This window comes from Sceloporus undulatus, chromosome 2, assembly GCF_019175285.1.
Source record: "Sceloporus undulatus isolate JIND9_A2432 ecotype Alabama chromosome 2, SceUnd_v1.1, whole genome shotgun sequence".
NCBI classification, from domain to species: Eukaryota; Metazoa; Chordata; class Lepidosauria; order Squamata; family Phrynosomatidae; genus Sceloporus; species Sceloporus undulatus.
Genome location: NC_056523.1, coordinates 257,535,261 through 257,560,226, shown reverse-complemented (window position 1 = coordinate 257,560,226; position 24,966 = coordinate 257,535,261). Strand labels below are relative to the sequence as shown.

General features: G+C 41.2%; 1 protein-coding gene across 2 annotated transcripts in view; it reads left to right on the top strand.

Annotated features, from left to right (window-relative positions):
* The first annotated feature begins 3,551 nt into the window (after nt 1-3,551).
* The window catches only part of AUH (AU RNA binding methylglutaconyl-CoA hydratase), a 36,518-nt gene continuing 15,103 nt past the window's right edge, over nt 3,552-24,966 (top strand). The window contains exons 1-6 of one of the 2 annotated variants that reach the window (XR_006102118.1): nt 3,552-3,856; nt 9,819-9,886; nt 9,969-10,056; nt 17,721-17,807; nt 20,080-20,172; nt 21,965-22,021. Coding sequence is in view for 1 of the 2 variants with exons in the window: in XM_042451307.1 (XP_042307241.1) it covers nt 3,598-3,856; nt 9,819-9,886; nt 9,969-10,056; nt 17,721-17,807; nt 20,080-20,172; nt 21,965-22,021 (652 nt within the window). In the remaining variant the exon portion in view is untranslated. The remainder of the gene's footprint in view (nt 3,857-9,818; nt 9,887-9,968; nt 10,057-17,720; nt 17,808-20,079; nt 20,173-21,964; nt 22,022-24,966) is intronic. The other variant, XM_042451307.1, reaches the window with a different exon arrangement.

Below are 24,966 nucleotides of genomic sequence, written 5' to 3'. Positions count from 1 at the left end.
AGCAATGACTAGGGAAAAAAATAAAAGTGTCATTTCACAGGTTCTAACATTAATTCAGTAGATGTAAGACAACTACATAAAGAGAGAGACAGCAAACATCTTCCTGTTACTGTAGCAATGTGCCCTGGAGGTCCTGGACCACTGAAAACCAAATTTCCAAAATAATTAAACACCTTCTTGAGCCAGGAGTTGAAAAATGGACACCTGTTTCAAAATCAGTTTCTACAACTTCAGTAATATTGGCAACAAATTCATATGCTGTTCTGTTTCACTATTCTGGCTCATAGGATGAGTGGGATGAAGTATAATGCAGTGAACAATGAAAGAGTTCTGTATATGGAAAACTTTGCTTTCATCCAAATCTTCTGACTCATATTTGAAATGCCAGTGTAACAGGAGGAGTCACTGGGCATTTTGAAAACTGCATTGTGACTCTAAAAACAGGAACATAAAGTAAGCTTTTCCAATTGAAAATTCTGACAAAAAAAGGCATTATTCAGAGAAGGTACATTATTATCAAGAAAAGCTATGCTATGTATGCAGACAAAATATTGTGTATAAACATACAATATTACACATTCATTAAACAGTTTCACTGTCATTAATTATATAAATCACGTATTGATTTTAGGATTTCCCCTGGACCTCACTGCTTCTGCATGACACGGTGACCCCTTCCTTCCAGCAGTGACCTCCACATACCCCAACAGTGCCAGTGGGCCAGACAACCCTCTGGAGTATCACTAGGAGCTGAAGGGGAAAGAAAAGGAAATGCCAATTCCATTACTGCTGGATACTGAAGTATTGCTGAATTTGAGGCAGATTTACAATACATGAAACAAACTGTTCAGTCCATCACTTTCTTAGGGCCTTGACAGACTGGTGATAAACACTGGTCTGGAGGCAGAGTGAAGGTGTGCCATCCACACAACGCATGCCTCGACACTGCCTTGATGCTGCCATCACACCATGTGCCTGACCACATGGCGGGTGGCATCATGGTGCTCCTCTGGTGCTGTGTCCAGATGATGCAGCACTGAAAAGCCGCAGCGCCAGGGGCTATGGTGCCCTTTCCGTAGTGCAAAAAGGAGCTGCTTTTTGAAGCTCCCTTTTGTGCCATGGATATACCAGATCGGTGCCACGGCATGTAGTTGCTGCAGCCCGTTCAGTGCTGAAAGGGGCGGCCTGTTTAGCCCCTTACTGTACATTCCCGAATGGCATCTCCTACTAGGATTACTCCAGTTCTCTAACAGCAGTTTGCTACTTTGCAACTGTGCAGTCTCCTCTTTCTTTTACTCAGCAGGGGCCTTATCTGTTCTAAGTAACAGTGCAATGTCTATTTAAGAAAAATCCTCTGAAAGGCTGGAATGCTCCCAATTTTTAAATTAAATATCATCTGCTGAGCCAGCATCACTTCAGTATAATGCCAGAGCACTTAATTTCCACAGTTTTCAGACTGCAGCCCATCTTTGAAGTGGTGGCATTTATTTATTAATTTACTTGCTTGTTGTACACATACTCGCTCCCTTGGTCCAAGAAGGACCCATTAGCGATTATCCAAAACTTGCTTTGATCTTCATAAATTTGTATCTGACTAGTCAGGATTTGCAAACATATTGCAGAGTGGAAATGAGTTAGTTGGCTCAAGAGCTGGCAAACTGCTGCAAAACAAGGTTGTATCTAGATAATGATTTTGAATGTAATGTGGGCAACGTTTGTAGGGCTCAAACTATTCATCTTGCATATTAGTACTTGCCGCTTCAAAAAAAGATTATGTGTTGCTTCTAAAAAATAAAAACGATGTTCCTGATAAAGAGAATAAAAAGGACTAAAATTCTGATTAAATTAAGACAAGTTGACTGTGGTGCAGAGAACACCTGGCTGACCAATCAGAAGGCAGCTGAGGTCCAGCCAATAGAATGTGGGCTGGGACTTTTGAACATTCCAAGTGTCGGTTGGTTTTGGCAGTTGGGATTTGACAGTTGAGGGAACAGTTGAGTCCAAGAGAGGAATAGTCAGTCAGGGCTTGGAATCCTGAGAGTAGTGAGGGTTCCAGGGACAGAGAAGGACAGTTAGGGGTAGAGTCTGAGTGGGAAAGGGCTCCCTACCATTATACTTCCAGGACTCTAGGAAAGGGAGTGGCTGGAGGGTGATATCCTGCGGGATAGAGTTAGCTTTGGTGGCTGTTAGGTCTAAGTTTAAGAGAGGAACTTAATAGAAGGATTGAGTGAATCTTAGTTATAAGGAACTGGTGATTTAGACAAAGATTTATAAACCCAACGGTAAATATAACAAAATAGAACGTAACAATTACATAAAATATTATATTAAAACCAACACTGTTAAACCTTCTTGTAAATAAAGTTTATTTATTTGATTCAAGGACACGCCTGGACTTGAGTTAATACCACGCTACTCACAATACAAAACACGGGTGGCAGAGGTGGGAAACAAACTCCCAGTTGCCTGCCATCATAGAAAAGGATTGTGGTTTGGGTGTGCATCACATATTTTGGTGGCAGCATTAGGGTGAAGGTTGACTAGACGGGGCCTTCACATAATTGGGTGGCACAATAGAAAGGGTATTCGTTACATTGACCAACAAGAAATGAAAAAATAATAGAGCAAGTGTATTGCTGAAACCATTAGGAACAGTTCTTCAAATCCAGCAAAAGTAAGAAAGTAGTGAGAGAGCCAGCATGATGTAGCATTGGACTAAGACTCTGGAGTCCAGAGTTCGAGTCATGAGTTTGGCCATGGAAACCTACTGGGTGACTTTGGGCAAGTCACATTCTCTCAGCCTCAGAGGATGGCAATGGCAAACCCCCTCCGAAGAAACTTGCCAAGAAAACTCCATGATAGGGTCGCCACAAGTCAGAAACAACTGGAAGAAAAACAATGTATCTTGCATATTAGTACTTGCCACTAGGGAGGTCTCTCTACACTTCAGAGATAATGTACTTTAGCACCATTGCCATGGCTTCATCCTACATAATCTTGGGATTTGTAGTACTTGCAGGCGCCAGCAGACCTCATAAAACTACAAATCCCAGGATTCCATAGGATGGAGCTACAACACTTGGGCTGCATCTACACTGCAGAAACAATCTGGTTTGGCACCCCTTTAAGTACCACAGCTCCAGGCTATGGAATTCTGGGAATGGTAGTTTGTTGTGGCACCACAACAAACTACCATTCCCAGAATTCCATAGCCTGGAGCCCAGGCATTTAAAGGCGTGTCAAATAGGATTCTATGCACCCATAAAGTGATATTAAACTGTATTATTTCGTCAGAGTAGCAGAAATCTTATGTGGACCATCCAACGGTCTCCTTGCTCAAGAGTTGAGGGAAGGAGAGCCGAACTTTTCCTAAAGGTGCCTATATGGTCAGTGCTTTCTCCTTTCGTCCGTTGGGCTCGCCAGGGGGAGGGGGCGGAGCTTAGACACAAGCGACCGGCCTTGGCGCGCGCATTTCGTGCAGCCAGCGATTGAAAGAAACGGGGGTGGGGGGTGGGACCACGTGACGCTGCGTTAGGGAACGACTGGGAGAGAGGGGGGGAGGATGCGTGGCTTGGCGCGCGCTTGTCAACAGCCAACATGGCGGCAGTAGCAGCAGTAGCCAGGGCGACAGCCAGCCTCCTCCACCGCAGAGGCGGCTTGGCTGCGGGGACGGCCGCTACCACTAGCTCTTCTTCTCCTCCTCCTCCTGCTGCTCAGAGCCGCTTAACCCTGAAGGGTTTGTCGTCCGGGCGCCGCTCGGCCTTGTTCTCAGCCTCTGCCAGAGGCTACAGTTCCGAGGCGAGAGGGGGGCTGGAGGAGGAGCTGCGGGTCCGCTATTTGGACGATGAGCATAAAGGTAACGGCGGAGGGAATCGGGGAAGGGGAAGGCGCGTGCCTCCAGGAAGGGACAGCAGGGACCCTTCGCCGCCAGACTCTTGCCCCTTCCGCGTCACAATGAGCACTGGAGCATTGCCGCCGGCGCCGCAGGGGACCGGGGGAGGGTTGCTGGCTCGCTTGGCATGACGCGTCCTCGCTCTGTCCAATCAGCGGCCCGTTGCCAAGGAAACCAAACGGCGGAGGGTCGCGCGCGCCCCTTTTAAACGCCCCCTCCCCCCCCTTCGTGAAGCGAGGAGCGTTATGCGGCGACGCATGCGCAATGCTTCCTTTTCTTCCGTCGTGGAAGTGGAGGTTTACTTCTGGAGCGACTCTCGCACACATAATAAGATGACCGCACTACCCTCTTATAGTGCTGCTATTCCACTTCAACTGCTCTGGCTGCCTCCTGTTGCATTCTGGGGTTTGTAGTCCAGTGAGGCCCAAGAGCTTTCTGGCTGATAATTCTAAATGCTTCTTTTTAAATTGCAAGTCCCAGAATGCAACAGGAGATTTGTGCAAGATTTCAAGATTTGTTCAGAGGCTGAGAGAGTGTCACTTGCCCAGGGTCACACAGTGACTTTCCATGTCCGACCCAGGATTCGAACCCTGGTCTCCTGAGTGGTAGAATTCAAAGATATAGCCATGTTAGTTTGTAAAATCTGCACATAGATCTTGTAGTACCTTTGAGACTAACTGAAAGAAAGAAATTGGCAGCAGAAGCTTTCGTAGACTTCAGAGCCAAAACACACTGCGGGAATAATCCAATTTGTGACCGCTTTATCTGCCCTGGTTTAATGCTAGGAAATCCTGGGAACTGTAGTTTGTGAGACGTTTAGCCTTCTGTGTCAAAAGTACTACAAGAAACTACAGTTCCCACAATTCTGTAGGACAACCAAGGCAGTTAAAGCGGTCTCAAACTGGATTATTTCTGCACTGTCCTTCCGCCCTTCAGTCTACCTCCTACGAAGTCTGGGAAAGTTCATGTTGCTGCCAATTTCTTTCAGTTAGTCTCGAAGGTGCTACAAGATGGCTCTATGTCCTGGTCTCCTGAATCCACTTCTCAAACCACACTGGCTCTACTGTCGAATATACAGTCCATCCTTGCCTTACGCGGGGGATCCGGAACGGATCCCTCCACGTAAGGCGAATTCTGCCTATGCTCGAGCCCCATTGGAAACAATGGGGCTCGTGCACGGTGGTGCGGGCGCGCGTGGGGCGCTACGGGCACGTGCGCCCATTCAATTAAATGGGACGCGCCGCCCTGCGCACGCCCCGTGGCTTGAGCACGTATGCTCAAGGCCGCGTATGGCACGCCCGCGTATGGCGCGGGCACACTGTGCCATGTTGGGAATGAGCTTTTCGATTGTTGGTCATTCTAGGCCAAAAGTAAAGGCTGCAAGGAAGTTCTTTGTGTCTTTTCTATCTCTTTTAAGACACAAGTAAGCACCCAAGACAAGGGTCTGGGTGTGGAAGGGGCAAAATGAGGGCGCTTTTGGCCCCCAATAACAATTCTGGCACCCCAAGTGAAATTTTCATCCAATCCCCAAATGTCTAGCCTTGCAGGGAGTGAGACATTTAAAGTCATTCACTTTACAGCTGTCCCTTTGCATTTCTTGGGCGCGTTACAGACCTCCCATTTGGGGCGGCCTGTATCCGGCCCTTTCCCCACCGGATCGGGGCCTCAGCTGCCACAGTGGAAGGACGCTTCCCTGCGGCCTGGAAAGGGGTGTCCTTGGGGCTTCATGCCCCAAGGACATCTGACAGCGGCGGGGAGGAGGAGAAAGGAGCCGCTCGGCCCCTTTTTGCCTTGCGTCGCTGGCGCAGTCATCTAAAGGCTGCGCCAGCGATGCAAATCCTAGAAGGAGCTCCGTTTTGGAGCTCCTTCTGGGGCCGTGAAAAGGGCGCCCCAGGTGCCCTTGCATGGTGCAAGGACGTCACGTCCGTGCCACTTCGTTTGGAGGCGGCGTGTTCGTGACGTCCTAATGGCGGCACCGATCTAGAATGGGCGCCACCATTTTGTACGTATCATGTACGTACTAGGGTTGGGAACGTCTGGAAGAGATGCCCCCGGGCAACCCTAGTGCGTACACGGTACGTACTTTAGGCACGTCTGTAACACGCCATAGAACCATAGAGTTGGAAGAGACCACAAGGGCCATCAAGCCCACCCACCCCCTGCCATGCAGGAACTCTCAATCAAAGCATCCCTGACAGATGCCTCTGATTAAAGACCTCCAAGGAAGGAGAGTCCACCACACTCTGAGGGAGTGGGTTCCACTGTCGAACAATCCTTACTGTCAAGCAACTGCACACTTCAGAACCCTAGTCTGTATGGGTGTCGTTATTATGGCAGCATTATGTCCACATGGGCGCTGCCATGATGACGATGACGATGCACAGCGTCTGTGTCGCTCCACGTTGCATACATCACGAGTGTACCAATGGCGTACTTGTGACATACGCAAAGTGCCACAAAAAGAAACCAGAAGAACCGGGTTCTTTTTACTGCGGAAGGACGCTGCACGGTTTGGTGGCTGCGGCATACTTCTGCAGTTAAAACAGGGGAGTGCAGACCGCCGTTTCGGGGCAGTCTGTACTGCCTCTTTCTTATGTTCTCTCTAGAAATCTCTGGGTACTGCAGTATGACTCTGCCTGAAAATGACCATAGAGTCATGCTGGAGGACCTAGATATTCCTAGAAAAAGCACTTCTCTAGGCATTTTGTGAATCCTCCAGCATTATTCTTATGGTCAGCTTCTGGCTGATGTTGGCCATAGGGATGAGGTAGAGGACCTAGAGGTTCCTAGTGAGGTGTTCTCTCAGCTAAAAAAGAAAAAGGTATTTTTAAAATTGCAGTTTTTCTGCTTACACAGAGGTCCTCTGCCCCTAACCCCAGTGAATGTGGAGAGCCCACTGTATTCACATTCCTTTGGTGACTTTGCCTACCCCTTTTCTTAGGTTGCCTAAACCGCATTGCTAAAGTTCAACTGCAGTGCTAGAAATTTTGAGTCAGAAAGAAAATGCCATGGTGTGCAAAGTCTCATTTGAAGGGGCAGTGCCCTTATTTTGGCACTCCCCCCTAATTACCTCCTGGCCTGGGAGCAGCTGGACCACAGAGAATGCAATAGGGGAGGTTAAGCCCCTGTTAAGTTCCACCTCCCTCATGAAAAAAGAAAGATCCATATTTCTTGGCCCTGTGTACTTAGAAATGAAAAGCAAAATACAAAAAAGTAAGGTTACCTTGGATGATAGATGTTTAATGTAGGCTCATTTAGATTTCAAATAACAGTTATAATACTGGTTCTACATTTGTGGGATCATGTCATTTTGAAAGTGGTGGGATATACTTCTTGGTAAACTGGCTATCTTTACCTAAGAAAACCCTATGAAATTCCTGGGGTTGCTATACATCAGCAGGCAGCTTGAAGATACATACACATGCCTAGGGTTATGATGTAAATCTCTGGTGTGTTGCTTGTACTTGACTAGTGGAAATTACTGTGGCTTCTCCATAATTAAGGATAACTGAAGCTTTTCTTTAGTTTCTTCAAAATGCATACCAACCTGTTCAACACTTTCCAGAGTGTGAACTTGCTGCAGTCAAACATCTCCAAATCTTGCAGAGTACCTGTTGGGTTAAAGAATAAAAAACCATATGCACCTTTTAAAGCACCCCATGTTTACAAATACATGCTTTTTCTTTAAAATAGTATTTTTCTAAAATTTGGCATGTTACTCAAAGTTCTTGAAAGCAGAAACCTTCAATTTAAAGCAAAAAAGTTAGAGTTGGAGCTGTTCCCTAAAACAAAGACATTTGTATTACAAGAAGTTCCCCTGACATGCGAACAACAAAACATGGTCACAGTCACCTGCTCTTGGGATCCTGAGATTTATAGTTTGGTGAGGTACTTAACATTCTTTTCTAGGGAGTTTCCAAGATATATTTCAGAGATATCCCTGTTTTCACTATAAAACTAAAGCGATTTAATCTTCTGTCTTTTCTCAGGGTGACATAGCTTCCTGAGTATCTCACCAAATTATACACAGGACCCCCCCCCCCAGCACCCACTTATCTTTTTCATCAGGGGAGATAACACTATCAGTAATAAAAATGCAGTATAATAAAATCAAGTTCCAAAATAGTGGCATTTCATTAAACATGCTATACAAGAACACTTTATAGGTAGCCCAGATGATATAGCATGTGGGAGAGTGCCACATGAGCACCCTGTTCTAAAAAAGTGTGGAGTTCAAATGAGGCCTTGTCTACCTCTGGGCCTCAGTCAGTGCATCTCTTCAATCTCCATTCCTTCTCCTTTCTGGCTGGGAAACCTCTGCCTTGCAGCAGAAAGGCTTTGTCAGTCAAATAGGTAGTGCTCATTAGTAAAGTAGCAAGCAGTAGGTGACATATTTCACCATTAGAGTAGTTCTGGTGGTGCTCTCTCTCTTCAAAAGGGGAGCTGAGCTTTTTCAGTGGAATAAACATGGAAAAGCCTAACCTGTGCAAAGCAGCACTGAACCCAAACTAAGTTGGCAGAGCCCTAATAATGAATAAAGGAAACAGTTAACAGGAAATTAAAAAAAACACATGAAATTACTTTCCCCAACCAATTCTAATCAGATCTCTAAGGAAACATACCCACTCAAAAAAGAGAGGACCTTGCTTATGCATTTAAGTCTGATCCTTTAAGATGCAAGTTCAGTTATACCATAACACTCGTACTTATAAAGAAATCTCCCACAAAATGTTGTTATTCTGTTTTGAGATTCCCCATAAAAAAACACATTCCAGGATCAAAGGGATTCTCTCAAAAGCTAGCCCTACTGGCGTGTGTGTGTGTGTGTGCGTGCGCTATTTAGAAAACCACAATTTGCATCCCAAATGTAGTACTCTTCATTGTCCACTTGAATAAAAGACTCAGGTAGAGATTTCATAGGGCCTGTTTGCACATGCCAAAAGGTCTGTATTCCTCCAATCCTTGCATTGTCCTGTTTGGACTGTGCAGGTCATTAGCCTCGGGGCTCAGATCTGGCAGACTGGATGTAGTTCTGATGGATCCAGCCCTATTCAAGGGCAAAGAGGCCTTAATATAAGTCTAAATGACCCGCCCTTTGCCGTGGAGTTTTGAGCAAACCCTGGCAGAAGAGAACCTTGTGTGTGTCGCTTGTTTTACGTTAGCTGTTGCCACTAGTGAGAAACCCCCATCACTACAACCATATGGTCAGGTGTCTTGCATCAGACGCAGTGGTGAAGGCTTCTCACTACCAGCAACAGCTGAGTAAGTTATGGGGCAAGTGGTAGTAGCAGGTCCATGATGTGGGGATGGGTTGGTGTGTAAACAATCATCCATTCTTCCCTGCACCAGCCAGGGGACCACTCCAGGTTGGGTCAGGATAGCACAGGCATGTCCTGTCTGCTCACCTCCATAGTTTTAAAAGGTAGCAGGATTGAGAGGTATTGGGATAACAGCCATAATAAAAAGGTTGCCAAAAGGGGGAAATGATACCACCCATCATTTTTAAGGGGGTAATAACAAGGAAACCTGTTACTGTTCATAATGAAATGGTGGCTAGTGCAAGTGCATAAAAATAATTTTATTTAGAGAAGAATAATAGTTGTAATGTATCCAACTCTACTATGTCACACTTTAGTTTTATATCAAGTGGCATTGTGTCATAGTGTACGTAGTACCTAGTTATAAAATTTCTCAGTTCATTCCCAAAAGAAGTAGGTGTTAGAAACTAACTTTCAATAGTGGCATATTTTTATTTATTCCAGTAATAGGGTGTGCTACCTACTTCAAGCAGTTACTAATAGAGATCTATATTATTTATGCATGTATTCATGATAGTTGCCTAGAGAATCTGTTCATGTAGATGTAGCGGTAAACCTTAAATAAAGAACTGATTCATGTTATTATTATTATTTTCTTCTGTGTATAGGAATTGTTGTACTTGGATTGAACAGAGGACATGCAAAAAATGCACTTAATAAAAATCTTGTAAAAATGGTAAGTAGATGACTCATTAATATTCAATACATCTGAAATGCTGAAAGTAAGTGTTGATAACTTGCACACCTTTTTTCTATAGATATCAAAAGTTATGGAAGCTTTGAAAACTGACAAAAAAGTACGGACGGTTATATTCCGAAGTGAAGTTCCTGGGGTATTTTGTGCTGGTATGCAAATTTAATTTTTACTATGCATTTGAAAATCCATAATTTATCAAAACTCAGTAGAAAATACTGAGAATTTAAAATCTATTTCAGCAAATAAATATAGAGAACTTCTATATATAATCATTTTTAAAGCAATACTTTTTCTTAGGCCATATAGAAAGATCACAAATTTTTTTGCAAGCTTCTGAGTCCCCGAGTTCAGAACCTTCATTGGACAAGATATATTAAACATAAAAACAGGTTGGGAGGATAGAGAAATAAAGTGGCTCATGTTTAAAACATAAAATCTCTTATTGGTTATACTCTGACAAGTGGAGGATGCCACAGAAATTAGATTATGTTTTCTTTCTCATTCCTTTCCATTTGTCCTTGGGACAGTCCCAATGTATCTAAAACCATCTGAAGTTTTAGTGCATCCTAATCTGAATGTCTGTAACCTTCTACTTTACATAACGAGACACTTAATAGATGTAGCACCAAAACACATTGCAGAAATAATCCAGTTTGAGACTGCTTTAACTGCCTTGGATCAATACTAGGAAATTCTGGGAACTATAGTTTTGTGAGATGTTTAGCCTTTTCTGTCAGAGAGCTCTGGTGCTACAAGAAACTACGGTTCCCCGAATTTCCTAGCACTGAGCCAGGACAGTTAAAGCAGTCTCAAACTGGATTATTTCTGCAGCGTGCCTTGGCTTGTAGACTGATATTTATCAGCCAGTTTTCCCTCAACACTCCTCTCTTTAAAACAACAACAACCCAAAATTTTTGTTTAGCATTTTACCTCAGGAAGCCTTCAGCCTTTGCAGAATTTTTCATTACTTTTTAGTGGCTCTAATGAAATAGTTTACTCATGGATTTAGTTTTTCTTTCAGTGAGCACCAGCTACCTTTACATTGTCTGTATTTAAGTATCATCTGCTGCATCTTTTAGGAGGAAAAAAACCAAACACCGACGTACAATAATGTACACATTGTTTTATAGGATAAATAATTTTTCTTAAATACATGTGTAACGGATTCCCTCTTTAAGATGGCAGGCGCTTGGGCTTTCCTTATCCCACCGCTGCCAACCAGTTTATATAACGAATACCCAAATCACAATCCTTTTCTATAATGAACCCCCTTTTAAGATGGCAGGTTCACAGTATTAGCTAATATAGTAGCGTGGATATAATAGATATGACTGACAAGCCTTTAGGTAAACCAAAATAGGAACTTTATTGAACAGAAGGTTTGAACATATTTTCCTTGAACTAAATGATACTATATAACTGTTAGTTCAGGCACGTGTTACTTAGTTACATTTGTACTCAGTACTTTGCCACTGTTATTCCACTTTCCCCAGATTCTCTTCAACCACCTCAGGACTTTCCTGTCCCTTTTTGGGCAATTCGTATTTCTAGCTCCGCCACCAAGGCTAACAATATCTCTCACGATATAATGTAACCGAAACCCCTCTTTGAGAGTCTGGCTACCCTGAGTCTCTCTTTTCTAGACTCCCCCAAAACTAATATGGTCCCTCTCTCTGGACCAAACAGTTCCCTATCTAACCGTTCCCTCAGGAACATCCGGAACCCAGTCCCCTCTTGGACTTGACTGTTCCCCGCAACATTCTAAACCCTAACTGCCCACTCAACTGCCAAGTGGAATGTTCAAATTCCTCATCTAGCACCTGGTTGGCTCAGGGCATCCGCCCTCCGATTGGCTGTTTGGCAGTCAGCTCATTACAACATGTGTGTGTTGTTGTGTACTATATACGCTCATGTATAAGTAAAAAAAAATTGCAAAAAAATTGACCCAAAAAACCTGGGTAGACTTATACACAGGTCAGTACGGTAATAGGCTTGTCCCCATCCTGGCTGTCTCCTGAAGGGACAGCTGGGCTATGGAGGAGGATAGAGGGCAAGCGCTCGCCCTCCAAGCCTTGTCTCCAGCCTAGCTGTCCCTCAAAAGACAGTCAGTGTGGTAAGGAGGATGGAGGGCAAATGTTTCGCCCCCAAGCCTCGTCCCCAGCATGGATGCCCCTTGGGAGACAGCCAGAGTGAGGAGATGGATGGAGGGGAAGCACTTGGGGACAGCCGGGCTGCAGAGGGGGAAAAAGGGTGCTGACACCCTATGTTTTACCCTTGACTTATCCACGGGTCATATGAAAATCCCTAATTTTGGCCCCAGAATCTGCCCTTGACTTATACATGAGATTGACTTAAAGTCAACTATGTACCACATAACACTTCATACCGAAGTAAGCACTCTCTAAGCGGCTTACAGTTGCCCCCAACAAGCTGCGTTCTCATTTTACCAACCTACGAAAGGATGGAAGTTTGGCAGTATGTTCAGAGATCACACTGATTCTGATGTTAGATAATTAGTCTCTCTGATAATATGAAATACACTATATCTTGAAGTGAATTCTCCTTTATTTTATTATTTATGCATCAAAGATACAGTGATAAACCTTTATCCAGGCAGACAGGACACATTAGTCTATCTGAACTAAAGTTTTTTATTGCAGAATTGACACAGCTATCCCTGCAAGGTAGACATTTTATGACATTTTCCCCTTAAGGAGTTATAAACAAGGTCCCAGAGTTTCAGCCACCAGCCATGTTCAGTTTTAATTGGAGAAAACTAGCAGTATTTTTAAGATTCAGACATTGTGTTGTTTACATTTTGGGGGGCAGAAAAAGATAACTCATTTTTGCCTGAATGAGAAGTAAAAACGGAATTTTGACTTGTTTTCATCTCTGAAGGTGGTCTTTGCTACTTGTTGATTATACTGATAAATGAAGTGCATTTTTTCAAAATTAAAAGGTTTGCAGCTGCAAATATTGTAAAGTGTACGACATGCTTGTTATGTTGGGTATAACGTTCTGAAATGTATTTTTGCAAACAGAAATACACTTGTCCCTTCATATTCGGTAGGGTTAGGGGCACAAGACCCCTGTGAATATGGAAAAACTGCAAATAACAAAAACACCACGGTTTTACCCGAGAGGACATCTCTAGGAATCTAGGTCCTCCAGTGGCACTGTCTGTGATCAACGTCTGGCAGACATTGACAATAGAACTGCACTAGAGGAGCTACAAATGCCTAGTAGAGTATTCTCTCTGGGAATCTCTAGGTCTTTCAGTGCAACTTTTAGTTCAAGTTGACCATAGAGTTGCACTGGAGGACCTAGATATTCCTAGAGAGAACATATTAATCAAATCTGTGAATAATCAAATACGCAAATATCAAAGCTGCAAATATGGAGGGATGAGTGTATTTGTGGCTGCAAAGCTTTCTAGTGTAATTATAAATCAGTTAAAGAAGAGGCACTCTGTACAGTTTGAGTCTAGCATGAAAGGAAAATAGAGACAAGGGAGGGAAAAAATTAACTCAAGCATCATTTTTTAAATTTAAACAGTCTATATTATCTAAGATTAAAAGTGGATGGAGCTAGATAGAAGAACCTGGGGGCTGTATGCATGAGCCCAAAGGCCCGTGTTCCCCTTGGCTTGCCATTGTCTTATATGTGTGACACAGACCGATAGCCCTGAGTTGGGGTAGGCCAGATCAGACTCTGATCCAGTGGTTCCGGCCCAACCCCAGACCCAAGGGTCCTTAACCCAGTGTCTTTTAACCAGCTGTTTGCAGCAGAGTTACCTAGAAACTCAGCCATGATAGCCAGCAGACTGCAGGACCATGAGCCCCCTAAATTTCCATCACTGCCATGTACCCTCTGAAGGCCCCTGTCATGGCCTGTGACATTGTAAGGAGGCACCTGGCCATGTGGGTGAAGCCATGTGCCCCATTTCTGCCCTTATAGGATGTGGCGGGGCCTTTAGAGGGAGCACAACAACAGTGGCACGTAAGGGGTACCCAGCAGGGGCTCCACATCATGGTGGTGGCCAGGTGTATGAACACATGCTCATCACCATGCTTGCCCAGGGTCAGGGTTGGCCTGTGTTATCCTGCCCATTTGTATTGCCCCCCCCCCCCCCCGCCTCAGTATTGTTGATGCCAGTATATCTTTGCTTCTTAGCTTTTCCTATACTGTAGTCAGATGGAATGGCAGCTGTAAAGTGACAGTTGAAACAGTGTGTCTAAGCAGAACTGTTGGAGTGGCCTGTTTTCCTGCTCCCTCTGATGCAGCCTGATGGACATGAAATAAAGGTGTGCTAAGAGTCTACTCACTTCTGTGTATTTAGCTGTCACTGACATTGCATACCACTAATTGAAGCTTGTGGACATGAGGTAGGCTGCGCCATGTGTGCAGACAGGCTGTAAAAATACTTATGAATTTTCTTTTTCTTGACAGGAAACAAAGGGTGTCTCAACAAGTTGAACCACCCTTTCAGAAAAATAAAAAAGATGAATTACTGTGAAATTTACATTCCTAGTGTTTGGATGGTTCCATGCTGCTCTAAAGAACAACACTGTGATGACTTCATGTTTTGACTGCATAAAGAGTGCAGTATCTAATTGATATCTAATTATGGTCAGTGGAAGGAATTTTCATATTCCCCTAATACTCTCCTGTACGTTCCAAATCTTCTTCATAGGATTGGTGAAATTTCTCTTGTAGGTGTTAGGAAGGAGGGCTCTGCATAGGGAGGACGGTAAACGCCCACCACTTGAGTGAAAATCTGCTTAGGTAACATTGGATTTAAGCTTCTGTGTTGAACTGGCACTGTTTTTGCAGGTGCTCGCTTGGGTCAGTTGCTATCTTTTGGCAGTGCCATTTTTGTTGTTGATAAGAAGCAGAGGATTTGTAGTCTTTTGTAGGATTATTCCAAAGTAGGTTTTCTTGTACTGAATTTCCACAGAGGTGGATGTTACTGCTGCTCCATGGGATCTTTCCTATGGGATCCTACAGTGTCCATTCTGTTCATTCCTTAGTTGAGGTGTTGGGCAAGATCAGGAAACATTTGGCACTCAGGATGTCACAAGTATTAGGACATGCTTCTTTATCTTTCATCTAATCAAAATTATCCCTTCACATTGTGCACTCAGTTTTAGGTCACAGTAGGGAACTAAATTTGACCTAGTTAATTGACAGTTAATCTAGCCATCATCTAAGTAAAGATGAATTACAAGCTAAGAAGTGGATTGTTTTTCATTGTTTGGATTAAGTAGGCATATGGAGTAGATTTGCTGTGGTATGGTGGTTCGCTTTTTCTGTTTTATTTTTAATGTATTTTTAAAAATAATACCCACCCAAGCTCCTGATGTGGGTATGATGCATTATTGAAAAACTGTTTTTAAAAACTTTTTTTTTCAAGCTCTGACACATGGCTTTAGTTTTATTTTAATTTTTTCACTTGTTAAACATGCTTTTTATGTTCTCTTGGCAAGAAAAGCATACTAAGTACATCACCAGAATTTTGTCATCTTTGGCTTTTAATATATGTCTTAGCTATTTCTGTAACATGAGTGGGATGATTATATGAAACTTTGAGTCACATTTAATTATGCATACGTGTGCGTTTGGTCTACAAAGCATAAATCCCCCTGCTCCTTTTTGCCGACAAGTGGTTTGTTTTTAGACTAGGTAAGAAGACTTAAATAGCTTGCTTTAATTTTAGTAATTACCCCCCCCCCCATATTTATTCTAGATAAAGCAGTCTGTAAAAGCTGATATGGAATGTGCTTCCTAAGGTAGATCTTAAATATGAAATTTCTGAAAGATGTTCAGATACTGGGTATCTTCTGCAACTTTGACACATGCTTTCATTGATATTGATAAAGGTCAGGCTTTTTTTTCACTTGTATTTGTATTTAAAATATTTTTTTCACAAATGTACTCTATCTCAGCATTACATTCCTGAAAATGTGTATTCATGTTTACACTACCAAAGAGTCATATATTGTTTTTAGGTTCATCTTGAATTAATACATTCAGTGTAACCATCTTGACAAGAAAACAAGGTGTTCATCTTGAATTTAGTTACTGGTTGTTATTTCCCCTTCTTGTGCGTCACCTTTGTAGAAATTATGAGACAGATGTGGACTATTCTTTTTGCAGATCTTGTTAACACGCATGAAGTAGGATTATAAGAAAAAAAAGTCACTTTGGATTATCTGAATTATGGGATATTTTCTGATCCCTTTCCCCATGTAAATTCTACTTTTCCATGGAGGAAATGTAAGAAATGTCACTTACTCCTGAATGGGACCAATTTTCTGATAACAGAAGAGCATGTCTGTTCTGCTCTGCTGCATCATACATTGCCAAAAAACAAAACAAAACAAAAACAGTATGGAACATCATTTCTCTCAATATGTTATATTGGCTGAGACGAAGGGATATTTCAGTGGCAAAAATTTGTTGGGGTATGTTTGTGACTGGAATTTGGGGACATTGTTTATTGTTTTTCAGATGATAATGTCACCAGGGATGGGCAATTGTGTGGGAAGATGGGTGCCATTTTCTCACTCTGCCTGCCTGCTGAGCCGTGACTTCACTTCCAGCTGCCATTTTGACTGATTTGGGGGCGATTTTCTTTTGTGTTTTCTAGTGGTGGGGCTGGAAAGTCATGGGAACTTCTGTGCTTTGGACTCAATTTGGGTCCATTAGGGGCAAGAAATAACCAAAATGGTCTCCTCATTTATAAATTGATTATGGGGGTTGGGAGGGAGTGTTAAGGGCTGCACTTAGGGGTCCCATTTGCTAAAGGTGACCTGCAACCAGCACTTTGCTGACCTCTGGCCTACTCTGTATGCCCAGATCTTTGTTCTGCAACAAAAATTGTCAGAGAGATTAAAATGTCCCATCTTGTTGCGCAAGATTTAAAATCTGTCTTTCCCCTTTTAAGGCAGGAATTTCTCAAATCTACGTATGACCCAACCAAATATTGTTCTTTTTACTTTGTTAAATTGGTATGTTTTTACCGTGCAACCTTTCATTCTGTATTGTATCCAACAAGCATTCAAAGAAGCATATATTTGCTTCTTTTACCTTACCCAAATGATTAACTCTCTTCCCTTTTAGTTGGTCTAGTGTTGACAACTTTTGATCTCATTGATTATAATCTCTGGTTTTAAGTTAATCATGGCTAGTGTTGCCTCATTGGAGTTGTTATGCTGCAGTATGGTTATCTGTCAAAGGGAAGTGATGAATGAATTCACTTGTGAAGTATGTTTTAAATGCCTGATAAATTACTTATATAATTATTTATCAACACAGTACAGGTAGAGTTTCCCTTATCCAGAATTCCAAAATCCAAAACTGTCCATGTGGGTGGTTGAGATGGTGACACCATTGTTTTCTGAGGGTTCAATGTACACAAACTTTGTTTCATGCACAAAATAATTAAAAATAGTATGTATAAAAGTATATTCAGGCCATGCATTTAAAGTGTATATAAAACATAAATGAATGTCATGTTTAGACTTGAATCCCATCTCCAAGAGGTCTCATTATGTTTTTGCAAATATTCCAAAATACAAAAACATCCAGAATACAAAACACTTCTGGTCTAAAGCATTTTGAATAAAGGAGGGATAACCTGTATGCATGATTTTGTGAAGCGAGTCATCAGCCCTGGGGCTAATCTTACACTTATGTTTTGTGAAAAATGTTTACATTGAAAGTATGAAAGATTGTCATTATGGTTTATGTGAACTGATGCTTTTGTTTATATAATTTGAATATAAATATAACAAGAAAATATCACTTGCAGGTGCTGATCTTAAAGAAAGAGCCAAAATGCACTCCAGTGAAGTAAGCTCTTTTGTCTCAAAAGCAAGAGCCACTATTAATGAAATGGGTAAGTGGGAATCTCATTGTTTATAGATAATCGTGCCATATGCCTTAATTTATTATGGACTAATGAAAGCACAAGACTGTGCATGGGTTAGAATAACCCTTTTAGTATGATGTACAACACTTCATGAAATATTATGAAGCTATTAAATTCAGATACATCTTATAAGAATGACGCTATGGAATCCAAAGGCCTTTCTTCCTCTTTTTTGTAGAGTGTTTCTCAGCTGAACTTTTTCAGCATATTCTTGGAGATTCTCATTTCTATCTGACTCAAGACAGTGGATATAAAAAGTCATTATTGAGCAACTGTGATTAATAGATTAGACCCATAATTCAAAATTGGATTGCAGGATAATGCAAAGTTGTTGCTTTACAGTCTCAAGGTCTTTGCAGCCAGTCTTTCCCACTCTGCTGCCTTTTGGTTTCAATTCATCTTGCTGCAGCTTTGTGGCACCACAACAAACTGCCACCACCTCTGACAGAAAGTTAATACACTAACTTGCAAATCCCAAAATTCCAGAACATTGATCCGTGGCCATTAAAGCAGTGTCAAAATGCATTAATTCTGCAGTGTAGATACAGCCTTTGATGATGTACTAGAAGGAATGTTTATCAAATTTGCAGAGGATGCCAAATTGGAATGGGTTGGTGTTGCCTCCAGAAGACAGGATTAGAATTCAAAATGATGTTGATAGATGGGGGAACTAGGTAAAAGCTAATAAAATGAATTTCAGCAGGAATAAATGTAAGGTGCTACATCTAGGTGGGGAAAATGAAAAATACTAATATAGGATGGCTGACACATGGCTTGAAAGCAGTACCTGTGAAAAAGATATAAGGGTCTTAGTAGACCACAAGTAGACCATAAAGCAATAGTGTGATGCAGCAGCCCAAAAAGCCAATGCAGATCTGGGCTGCATCAAAGGAAATGTCTAGATCAAAAGAAGTAGTAGTGCCACTTGATTCTGCCTTAGTCAGATCTCATAGGGAATACTATGTTCAGTTCTGGGCACCATAGTTCAAGGAGGATATTAGCAACCTGGAGCATGTCCAGAGAAAGGTGACCCAGAAGGTCAAAGGTCTGGAAGCCAAACCTAATGAAGAATGACTTAGGAGTTGGGTATGCTTAGCTTGGAGAAAAGAAGACTTTGAGAGGTGACATTCAGAAATCTTTAAATATCTGAATATTTAATCAAATATCTTCAAACATATGAAGGGATATCATATAGAACAGGGATAGGCAACCTGCGGCCCACGGGCCAGATGCGGCCCGGCGAGGCCTTGGGACTGGCCCCAGCCCGGTCCTGCTGCCGATTGCCGCCAGGGCCTTTGGGGGGCAATTGTCTATAGAAGCCTCAGAAACATGCATTTATATTAACATTTTTAAATAAATCAGCAAATTTTTTCACGTGTCCTCCATTTTTTTTAAAAAAAGTGTCGTCCATTTGAAAATTTTGCCCTACATTTGTCCTGGTTTATTTATATATTTAATTTTTTAAAAAATTATTTAATTATTTATTTTTTGGCTTCACTGCAGAATTAATGCACTTTGACAGTGCTTTAATGGTCATGGATCAACGTTCTGGAATCAGAAGGGCCTCATTTTTGTTGTTATTTCTAATGTCAGATTTGCATTCATTTATTATTTTAAAAATATATTTGTGTTCATCCTATGTAGAATGCAGTGGGGTATTTGTTGGCAACTGATGGGATCTTTAGAATCAAGATCAGACTTTTGCAAACCTCAGATAAATAGTAAAGGAATCTATCTTTTGAGTTTAAAGATATAGTGTTTCCTGTAGCAATGTACAGTCAATGTAGCTGGCATACATCAAGACAACTTCAGTTTTTTAAGGTATTACTATTATTAAACATTCTACTTCTGTATCCTTAAATTGGTTATGTAGTCAGTTCCACTTAACAGAATTAATAACACTATTTCCTTATCAGCATATACAGAGATCCAAAACTGCACCCTAATCGGAGCAAGTGGCTATTGTGAAAATTAAACCGTCAAATTAACACTGATAAGTCTGTATCGTGAATTTCGAAATCATTGTGCCATTTAGTTTTTCATCATCATTAATGTTCCAACTGTCGGACAAGTCTGTGGAAAAATTCTGTTAAAAAAACCAGAGGAGGTAATTTGCCAATAGAAAATACTAATTTCACTGAATCAATTTAGTGCTAGAAAAATTGCCCTGAGGATTGAGTGAAATGTACTGAGCAAATGACTGCTATCTTCATGGTGCTAATTGTTGCTTTTCTTTCAGCTAATCTTCCAGTACCAACTATTGCTGCAATAGATGGGATTGCATTAGGTGGTGGCCTAGAATTGGCTTTAGCCTGTGACATACGAGTGGCAGGTGAGGCACTTCCAGTCTTGTAGGTGTCTTTCCTTATCATTGTTTAGGGAGGTGATTTTCGTGCTTGAATACAGTAGTAAAATTTTCTGTTTAGTTAGAATCTACACATGAATTAATGTCACATTTTCAGCATGCATTTACGTTGTCTTAGTATAAACTGCAGATTTTCATTGTCTGGTTAATTTTTGGAGAGCATCTGGAAAAGATAAATCAAATTAATTTTTTTTTTATTTTGTCACTTATAGGTGTAAGTATTAACAAATGTAAGATGAATATATGGCACTTATTTTACTTAGGAAAAGCCTTGTCTGAGGCAGTAGTCAATTGAATTTACCACTGATTAGTTAGAATACCACTGAGTTTTCTTGATGCTGCCTAGAGATTCTTGAGAGGAGAAAAAACAAGTCTACTAGGAAACACCAGGATCAGCACATATTGTTTCATCAACTGAGACCAATCAATCCTGTTTGCCAACACAGAGACCCTTCCATCACTGGTTTTTCCCCACTGTTGATGTTATGTTTCTTTATTCCGTTGTAACAGTGTATTACGGACCATGTATCCAGTTGTAAATGGAAAACTTTAAAAAAAACCCAATTTATGTTGAAAGATAAAAGGGACATGAGAAAAATTGTATGTTTAGGGGCACATCTGTTTAAGAAGGAGAATAATTGGTCAGAGAAACTTAAATAGGTGGAAAAGATTTTTGTTTTTCACTCTTCAAATTATATTTTCTCCCCCTCCCACCAGCCATGCTTCCTCAAGTCTTTTACAATTACTTGGAATGCAAAAAAATCAGTAAACATTTGTGATTTGATGTGATGAAATTGCATTGCCTGTACGCTAAATCCTGTTTTAATCCCAACTGGAATAGACTCAATAAATAGTATTTGTTAATTAACACAGGCCCGAAACATGGGCCAAAAGTGCCAGCTTTGGGCCAATCTGGGGGCATGGTGTATAGATCATGCATGCCCCTGGATTGAGGCAAAAACACTGCAGCTGCCTAAAGGCAGCCAAGGGCCACCAGCAAAAGGAGCACAAAAAAGCACTCCTTGCTGGTAGCCTGTTCAGAACAGCGGAAGTGGCTGGCTTCAGGACTGTAGTGTCTGGTCACTATGGTCCCATGCTGAATGGGGAGCTATCAGAAGTTGCCGGTCTGCTTGACCCCACACCCATATATGAAAGCGATATATTTGAAGATGCTACAAGGATAACGTTACTGTTTAAATTCCTGATGTATTTTAGCCTGTTAATATTTCAAAGCAGTAGGACAAAGAAAAGAACCTGCAGAAATGCCAGATCAAAGCATTTCTAATACAAATTACTGGTATCTTAAAATATTGACAGGCCGGAGCACATTAGGATTTTAGATAATGAACCTAACCTTGCAGCATCTTGAGACATGTTTCTTTCACATCTATGCTGAATAGGATGCTCTCCCTCCTCCCTCTCCCCAGTTAACACTGGTACCAGCCCTGTTGATTTTAGTGGATTTACTCAAGATGTGGATTATATTGGATTTAGCCTTATAAAATATGAAATGAGGGCAACACCATTCTTGTCTGCAGTTTCTTGATCTGTAACACTTCAAAGATGTATCTGCCTGAAGAGCTTGTCTGATCCTGATCATTTTAGAACATTCAAGAATAAAATAGTTACTAGAATCGCAATCCCAAGGCTTTTGTTTGTGTTCAGTGCATCTACAGTTTTTACATAAGTTCCTGTTTATTTAAATAAAGCAACTGGTAGATTTCACAAGAACTAACTTTTTGTTCTTCTTCTTTTTTAGCCACTTCTGCAAAAATGGGTTTAGTTGAAACAAAGTTAGCAATCATTCCAGGTGCAGGTATGAACATTCTTTATAGTAATGTAATAGTTACAGCTGGTACCTGTGATTTTTCTGAGGACATACTGGGTGTCCTGCTTGTTGGTCATTTTAGGACATCTTTATTTTGGGTAATGTTGGAGACTCCTGATTTTTTGTTTTGGTTTGTCTTTTAACATTCATGCCACAATATGTTGTTGCTGGTTTTTGTGGAGCCATGATGCAATACAACAGAATAACACACTCTTTACTTTCATGCAGTGGAAGCAACTCTGGGGAAGCAAACACTGCCCTGTACCAGAATTCTGCCCATACTGATAAAATGAATAGATAGGGCAGGTAGGGAAGGGAGGGGCAAATTTATTCTGCACCCCTTACTTCTAAACTGCATGAGATGATTTGGGTATTCATTCCTGATGGTCTCTTCACCTATTCATTGTGGAACTTTAGGGAGGATGAAGGAATAGAAGAACTGTCAGAATCTGGAAAGAGAAGGGTTCCCCCCATTCTCTCTCTTTCTCTTAGTTTAACCTTGCCTCCCTGGAAGTTCCTTAAAAGACCCACTTTTGTCTTTATGTATGACAGTGTTTATTCAACTTTTTATCCTTTTGACCCCTTTTACATCTATATGTGGATGTACTCAACATAGTATATGAAAAAAATATTTTGTTTGTTTAGTGTGCATATTTTCATTTGCACATTCACATATATTCAGATTTGAACATTTATAAGGAAATAACATTCCAATTAGTAGTTTTATTTTTAAAAAATCAGTACTTAACACATGTGTAAGTTTTACTGTCTCACACATAGCTACACTCACATACACCAGTGCTCATGCTCTTTCATTTTTTATTTCACTCACACACACTCCTTGTGCTTCTCTTCCCCTTCAGGACAGAAAAGGTTTGGGAGGAGCGCATAACGGCCTCCAGGTCTGACACCCACTGTAAGCAGCTCTCTTCCCTTTGGGTCCCATCCCTCAGTTTGAGAACCATTAATATATAGAATTAAATAGCTTTCTTATATAGTGTAATTACTTTCGCTGTTGCTATATATGCAAGCCTTCTTAATTTATTGATATTAAAGTTTGAAGTTTCATGAATAATAATAATAATAATAATAATAATAATAATAAAGATTTATTTCTAGCCCACCCAATCACAAAGAATCCGGGCGGGTTACAACAATAAAATACATCACATTACAATGAAGGATAGAGAAGAGATGTTTGTGCCAGAAACAGAAGTAGAATGACCTCTCAGTTGCAGAGTGTGGTTGGACAGAGTTAATATAATACCTCTTCTGAGTTTTACTATTGAAGATTGTGCTTGCTTTTATATTTTATTCCAGAAACATTTAAAAGTATTTTTGTTTATATCTGTCTCCTGCAAACGATGGGAACTGCTGAAATATCAGTGATCCCTTGTTGTCTGCTGGGGTTTGGTTTCAGGACCCCCAGTGGATATAAAAATCTGTTGAGTTGAAAAAGAATGAAAGGGCACGACTGATTGCCTACATATCTGTGAGCACTGATGTATGTTCCATTGTCTTTTTTAAATGATTCAGACTATTGGTTCATCTTAGTCTGATATTATCAAATTTGACTACAGTGCTCCTGCGGGCTTGCCATCCGCGGTTTGAGCTTCCATGGATGCCAAGCCCTGGCTTTTTCAGTGGGCACATGTGCACATGGCAGCGCAACCAGGCGCACACGTCCATTGAAAAGACTGGGACTTAAGGTCTTGTGTTTTTTTTTTTTTTGTTATCCATAGGGGAGGGGTATGGATAGCAAGAGACAACTGTAGTAGCAATTCTCCAGGATTTCAGGCAGGTTTCTTTCCCAGCCCTATCTGGAGATTCCTTGCATCCCTAGTAGTTTCTAATCTAAGTGTTGTACAGGCCCAACACTGCTTGGGTTCTAAAGTCTGGTGATATCAGGTATGTTCACTAGCATGAGTTTCCCTCCACCTCCATTTACAAATGACAGCAGAAATCTATATCAATTCAAAATGTATATTTAATATGCAAGACATAAATAATGGTAGTAGATCTGGGTTGGCCTCAAAATCAATTGAACACTTATGCTAAATTGGAATGTTTACTTTAGTGAGCAAATTATTTCTCACCATTACCAATCTGTTGAAAAGTTAGCTTTATTTGCATTTAATAATATTTTATAATGTTTGTTTTATGTTCCTTTTTAAATAAATAGCCTCAAGAGAAATTGTTAATAGTGTAGGAAGCAGATGTTTGAACAGCCACTCTTGCTTCCAAGTAATTAAACAAAGTATGTAGAGTGTTAATGGGAATAGGTGGATTAGTTCTGCTTCTGTAAATTAGGGGGGAATTGTGGTTTATAGAGGCTTCCTGCTGCTTTTTTTAAAAAAGTAAAAGTAAGTCTTAATTCAAATGAGTTTCTTTGTAATTGGTTTTATAAATATTTCTGGCAGTAATGCTTTCAGTGGTAAATATGCAAATATTATACAATAATTTTCAGATCCTTTTCAAATTATTGTTGTATATTAGAAAGTCTAATCCAATGCTAAATATTATGGTGTTATGTTGAACTCCCATCCTTTGGCCTCTGAGGGAGTGAACAGGCAGGCCCAGCTCCATCAGGGCTAGCCTGAAGAAAGAGAGCCCTCCCTCCATGATAACTGTCATCCTTCAACCTGTGAGGGAGTGAACAGGTAGGCCCAACTCCACCAGGGCTAGCCTGAAAAAGAAGAGCCCTCCCTCCAATCCATCTGCCTTGGTCCAGGCCTCAGAGGGAGAGAATAACCACTGGACCTCATCCCCTTTCTCACCACCATTCCATTCTCCTTTTGTGTCGTGTCTTTTAGATTGTAAGCCTGAGGGCAGGGAACCGTCTAATTAAAAATAATAATTGTAAGCTGTTCTGATAGCCTTTAGGGTTGAAGGGTGGGGTATAAATACTATAAAATAAATAAATAAAATTAAAA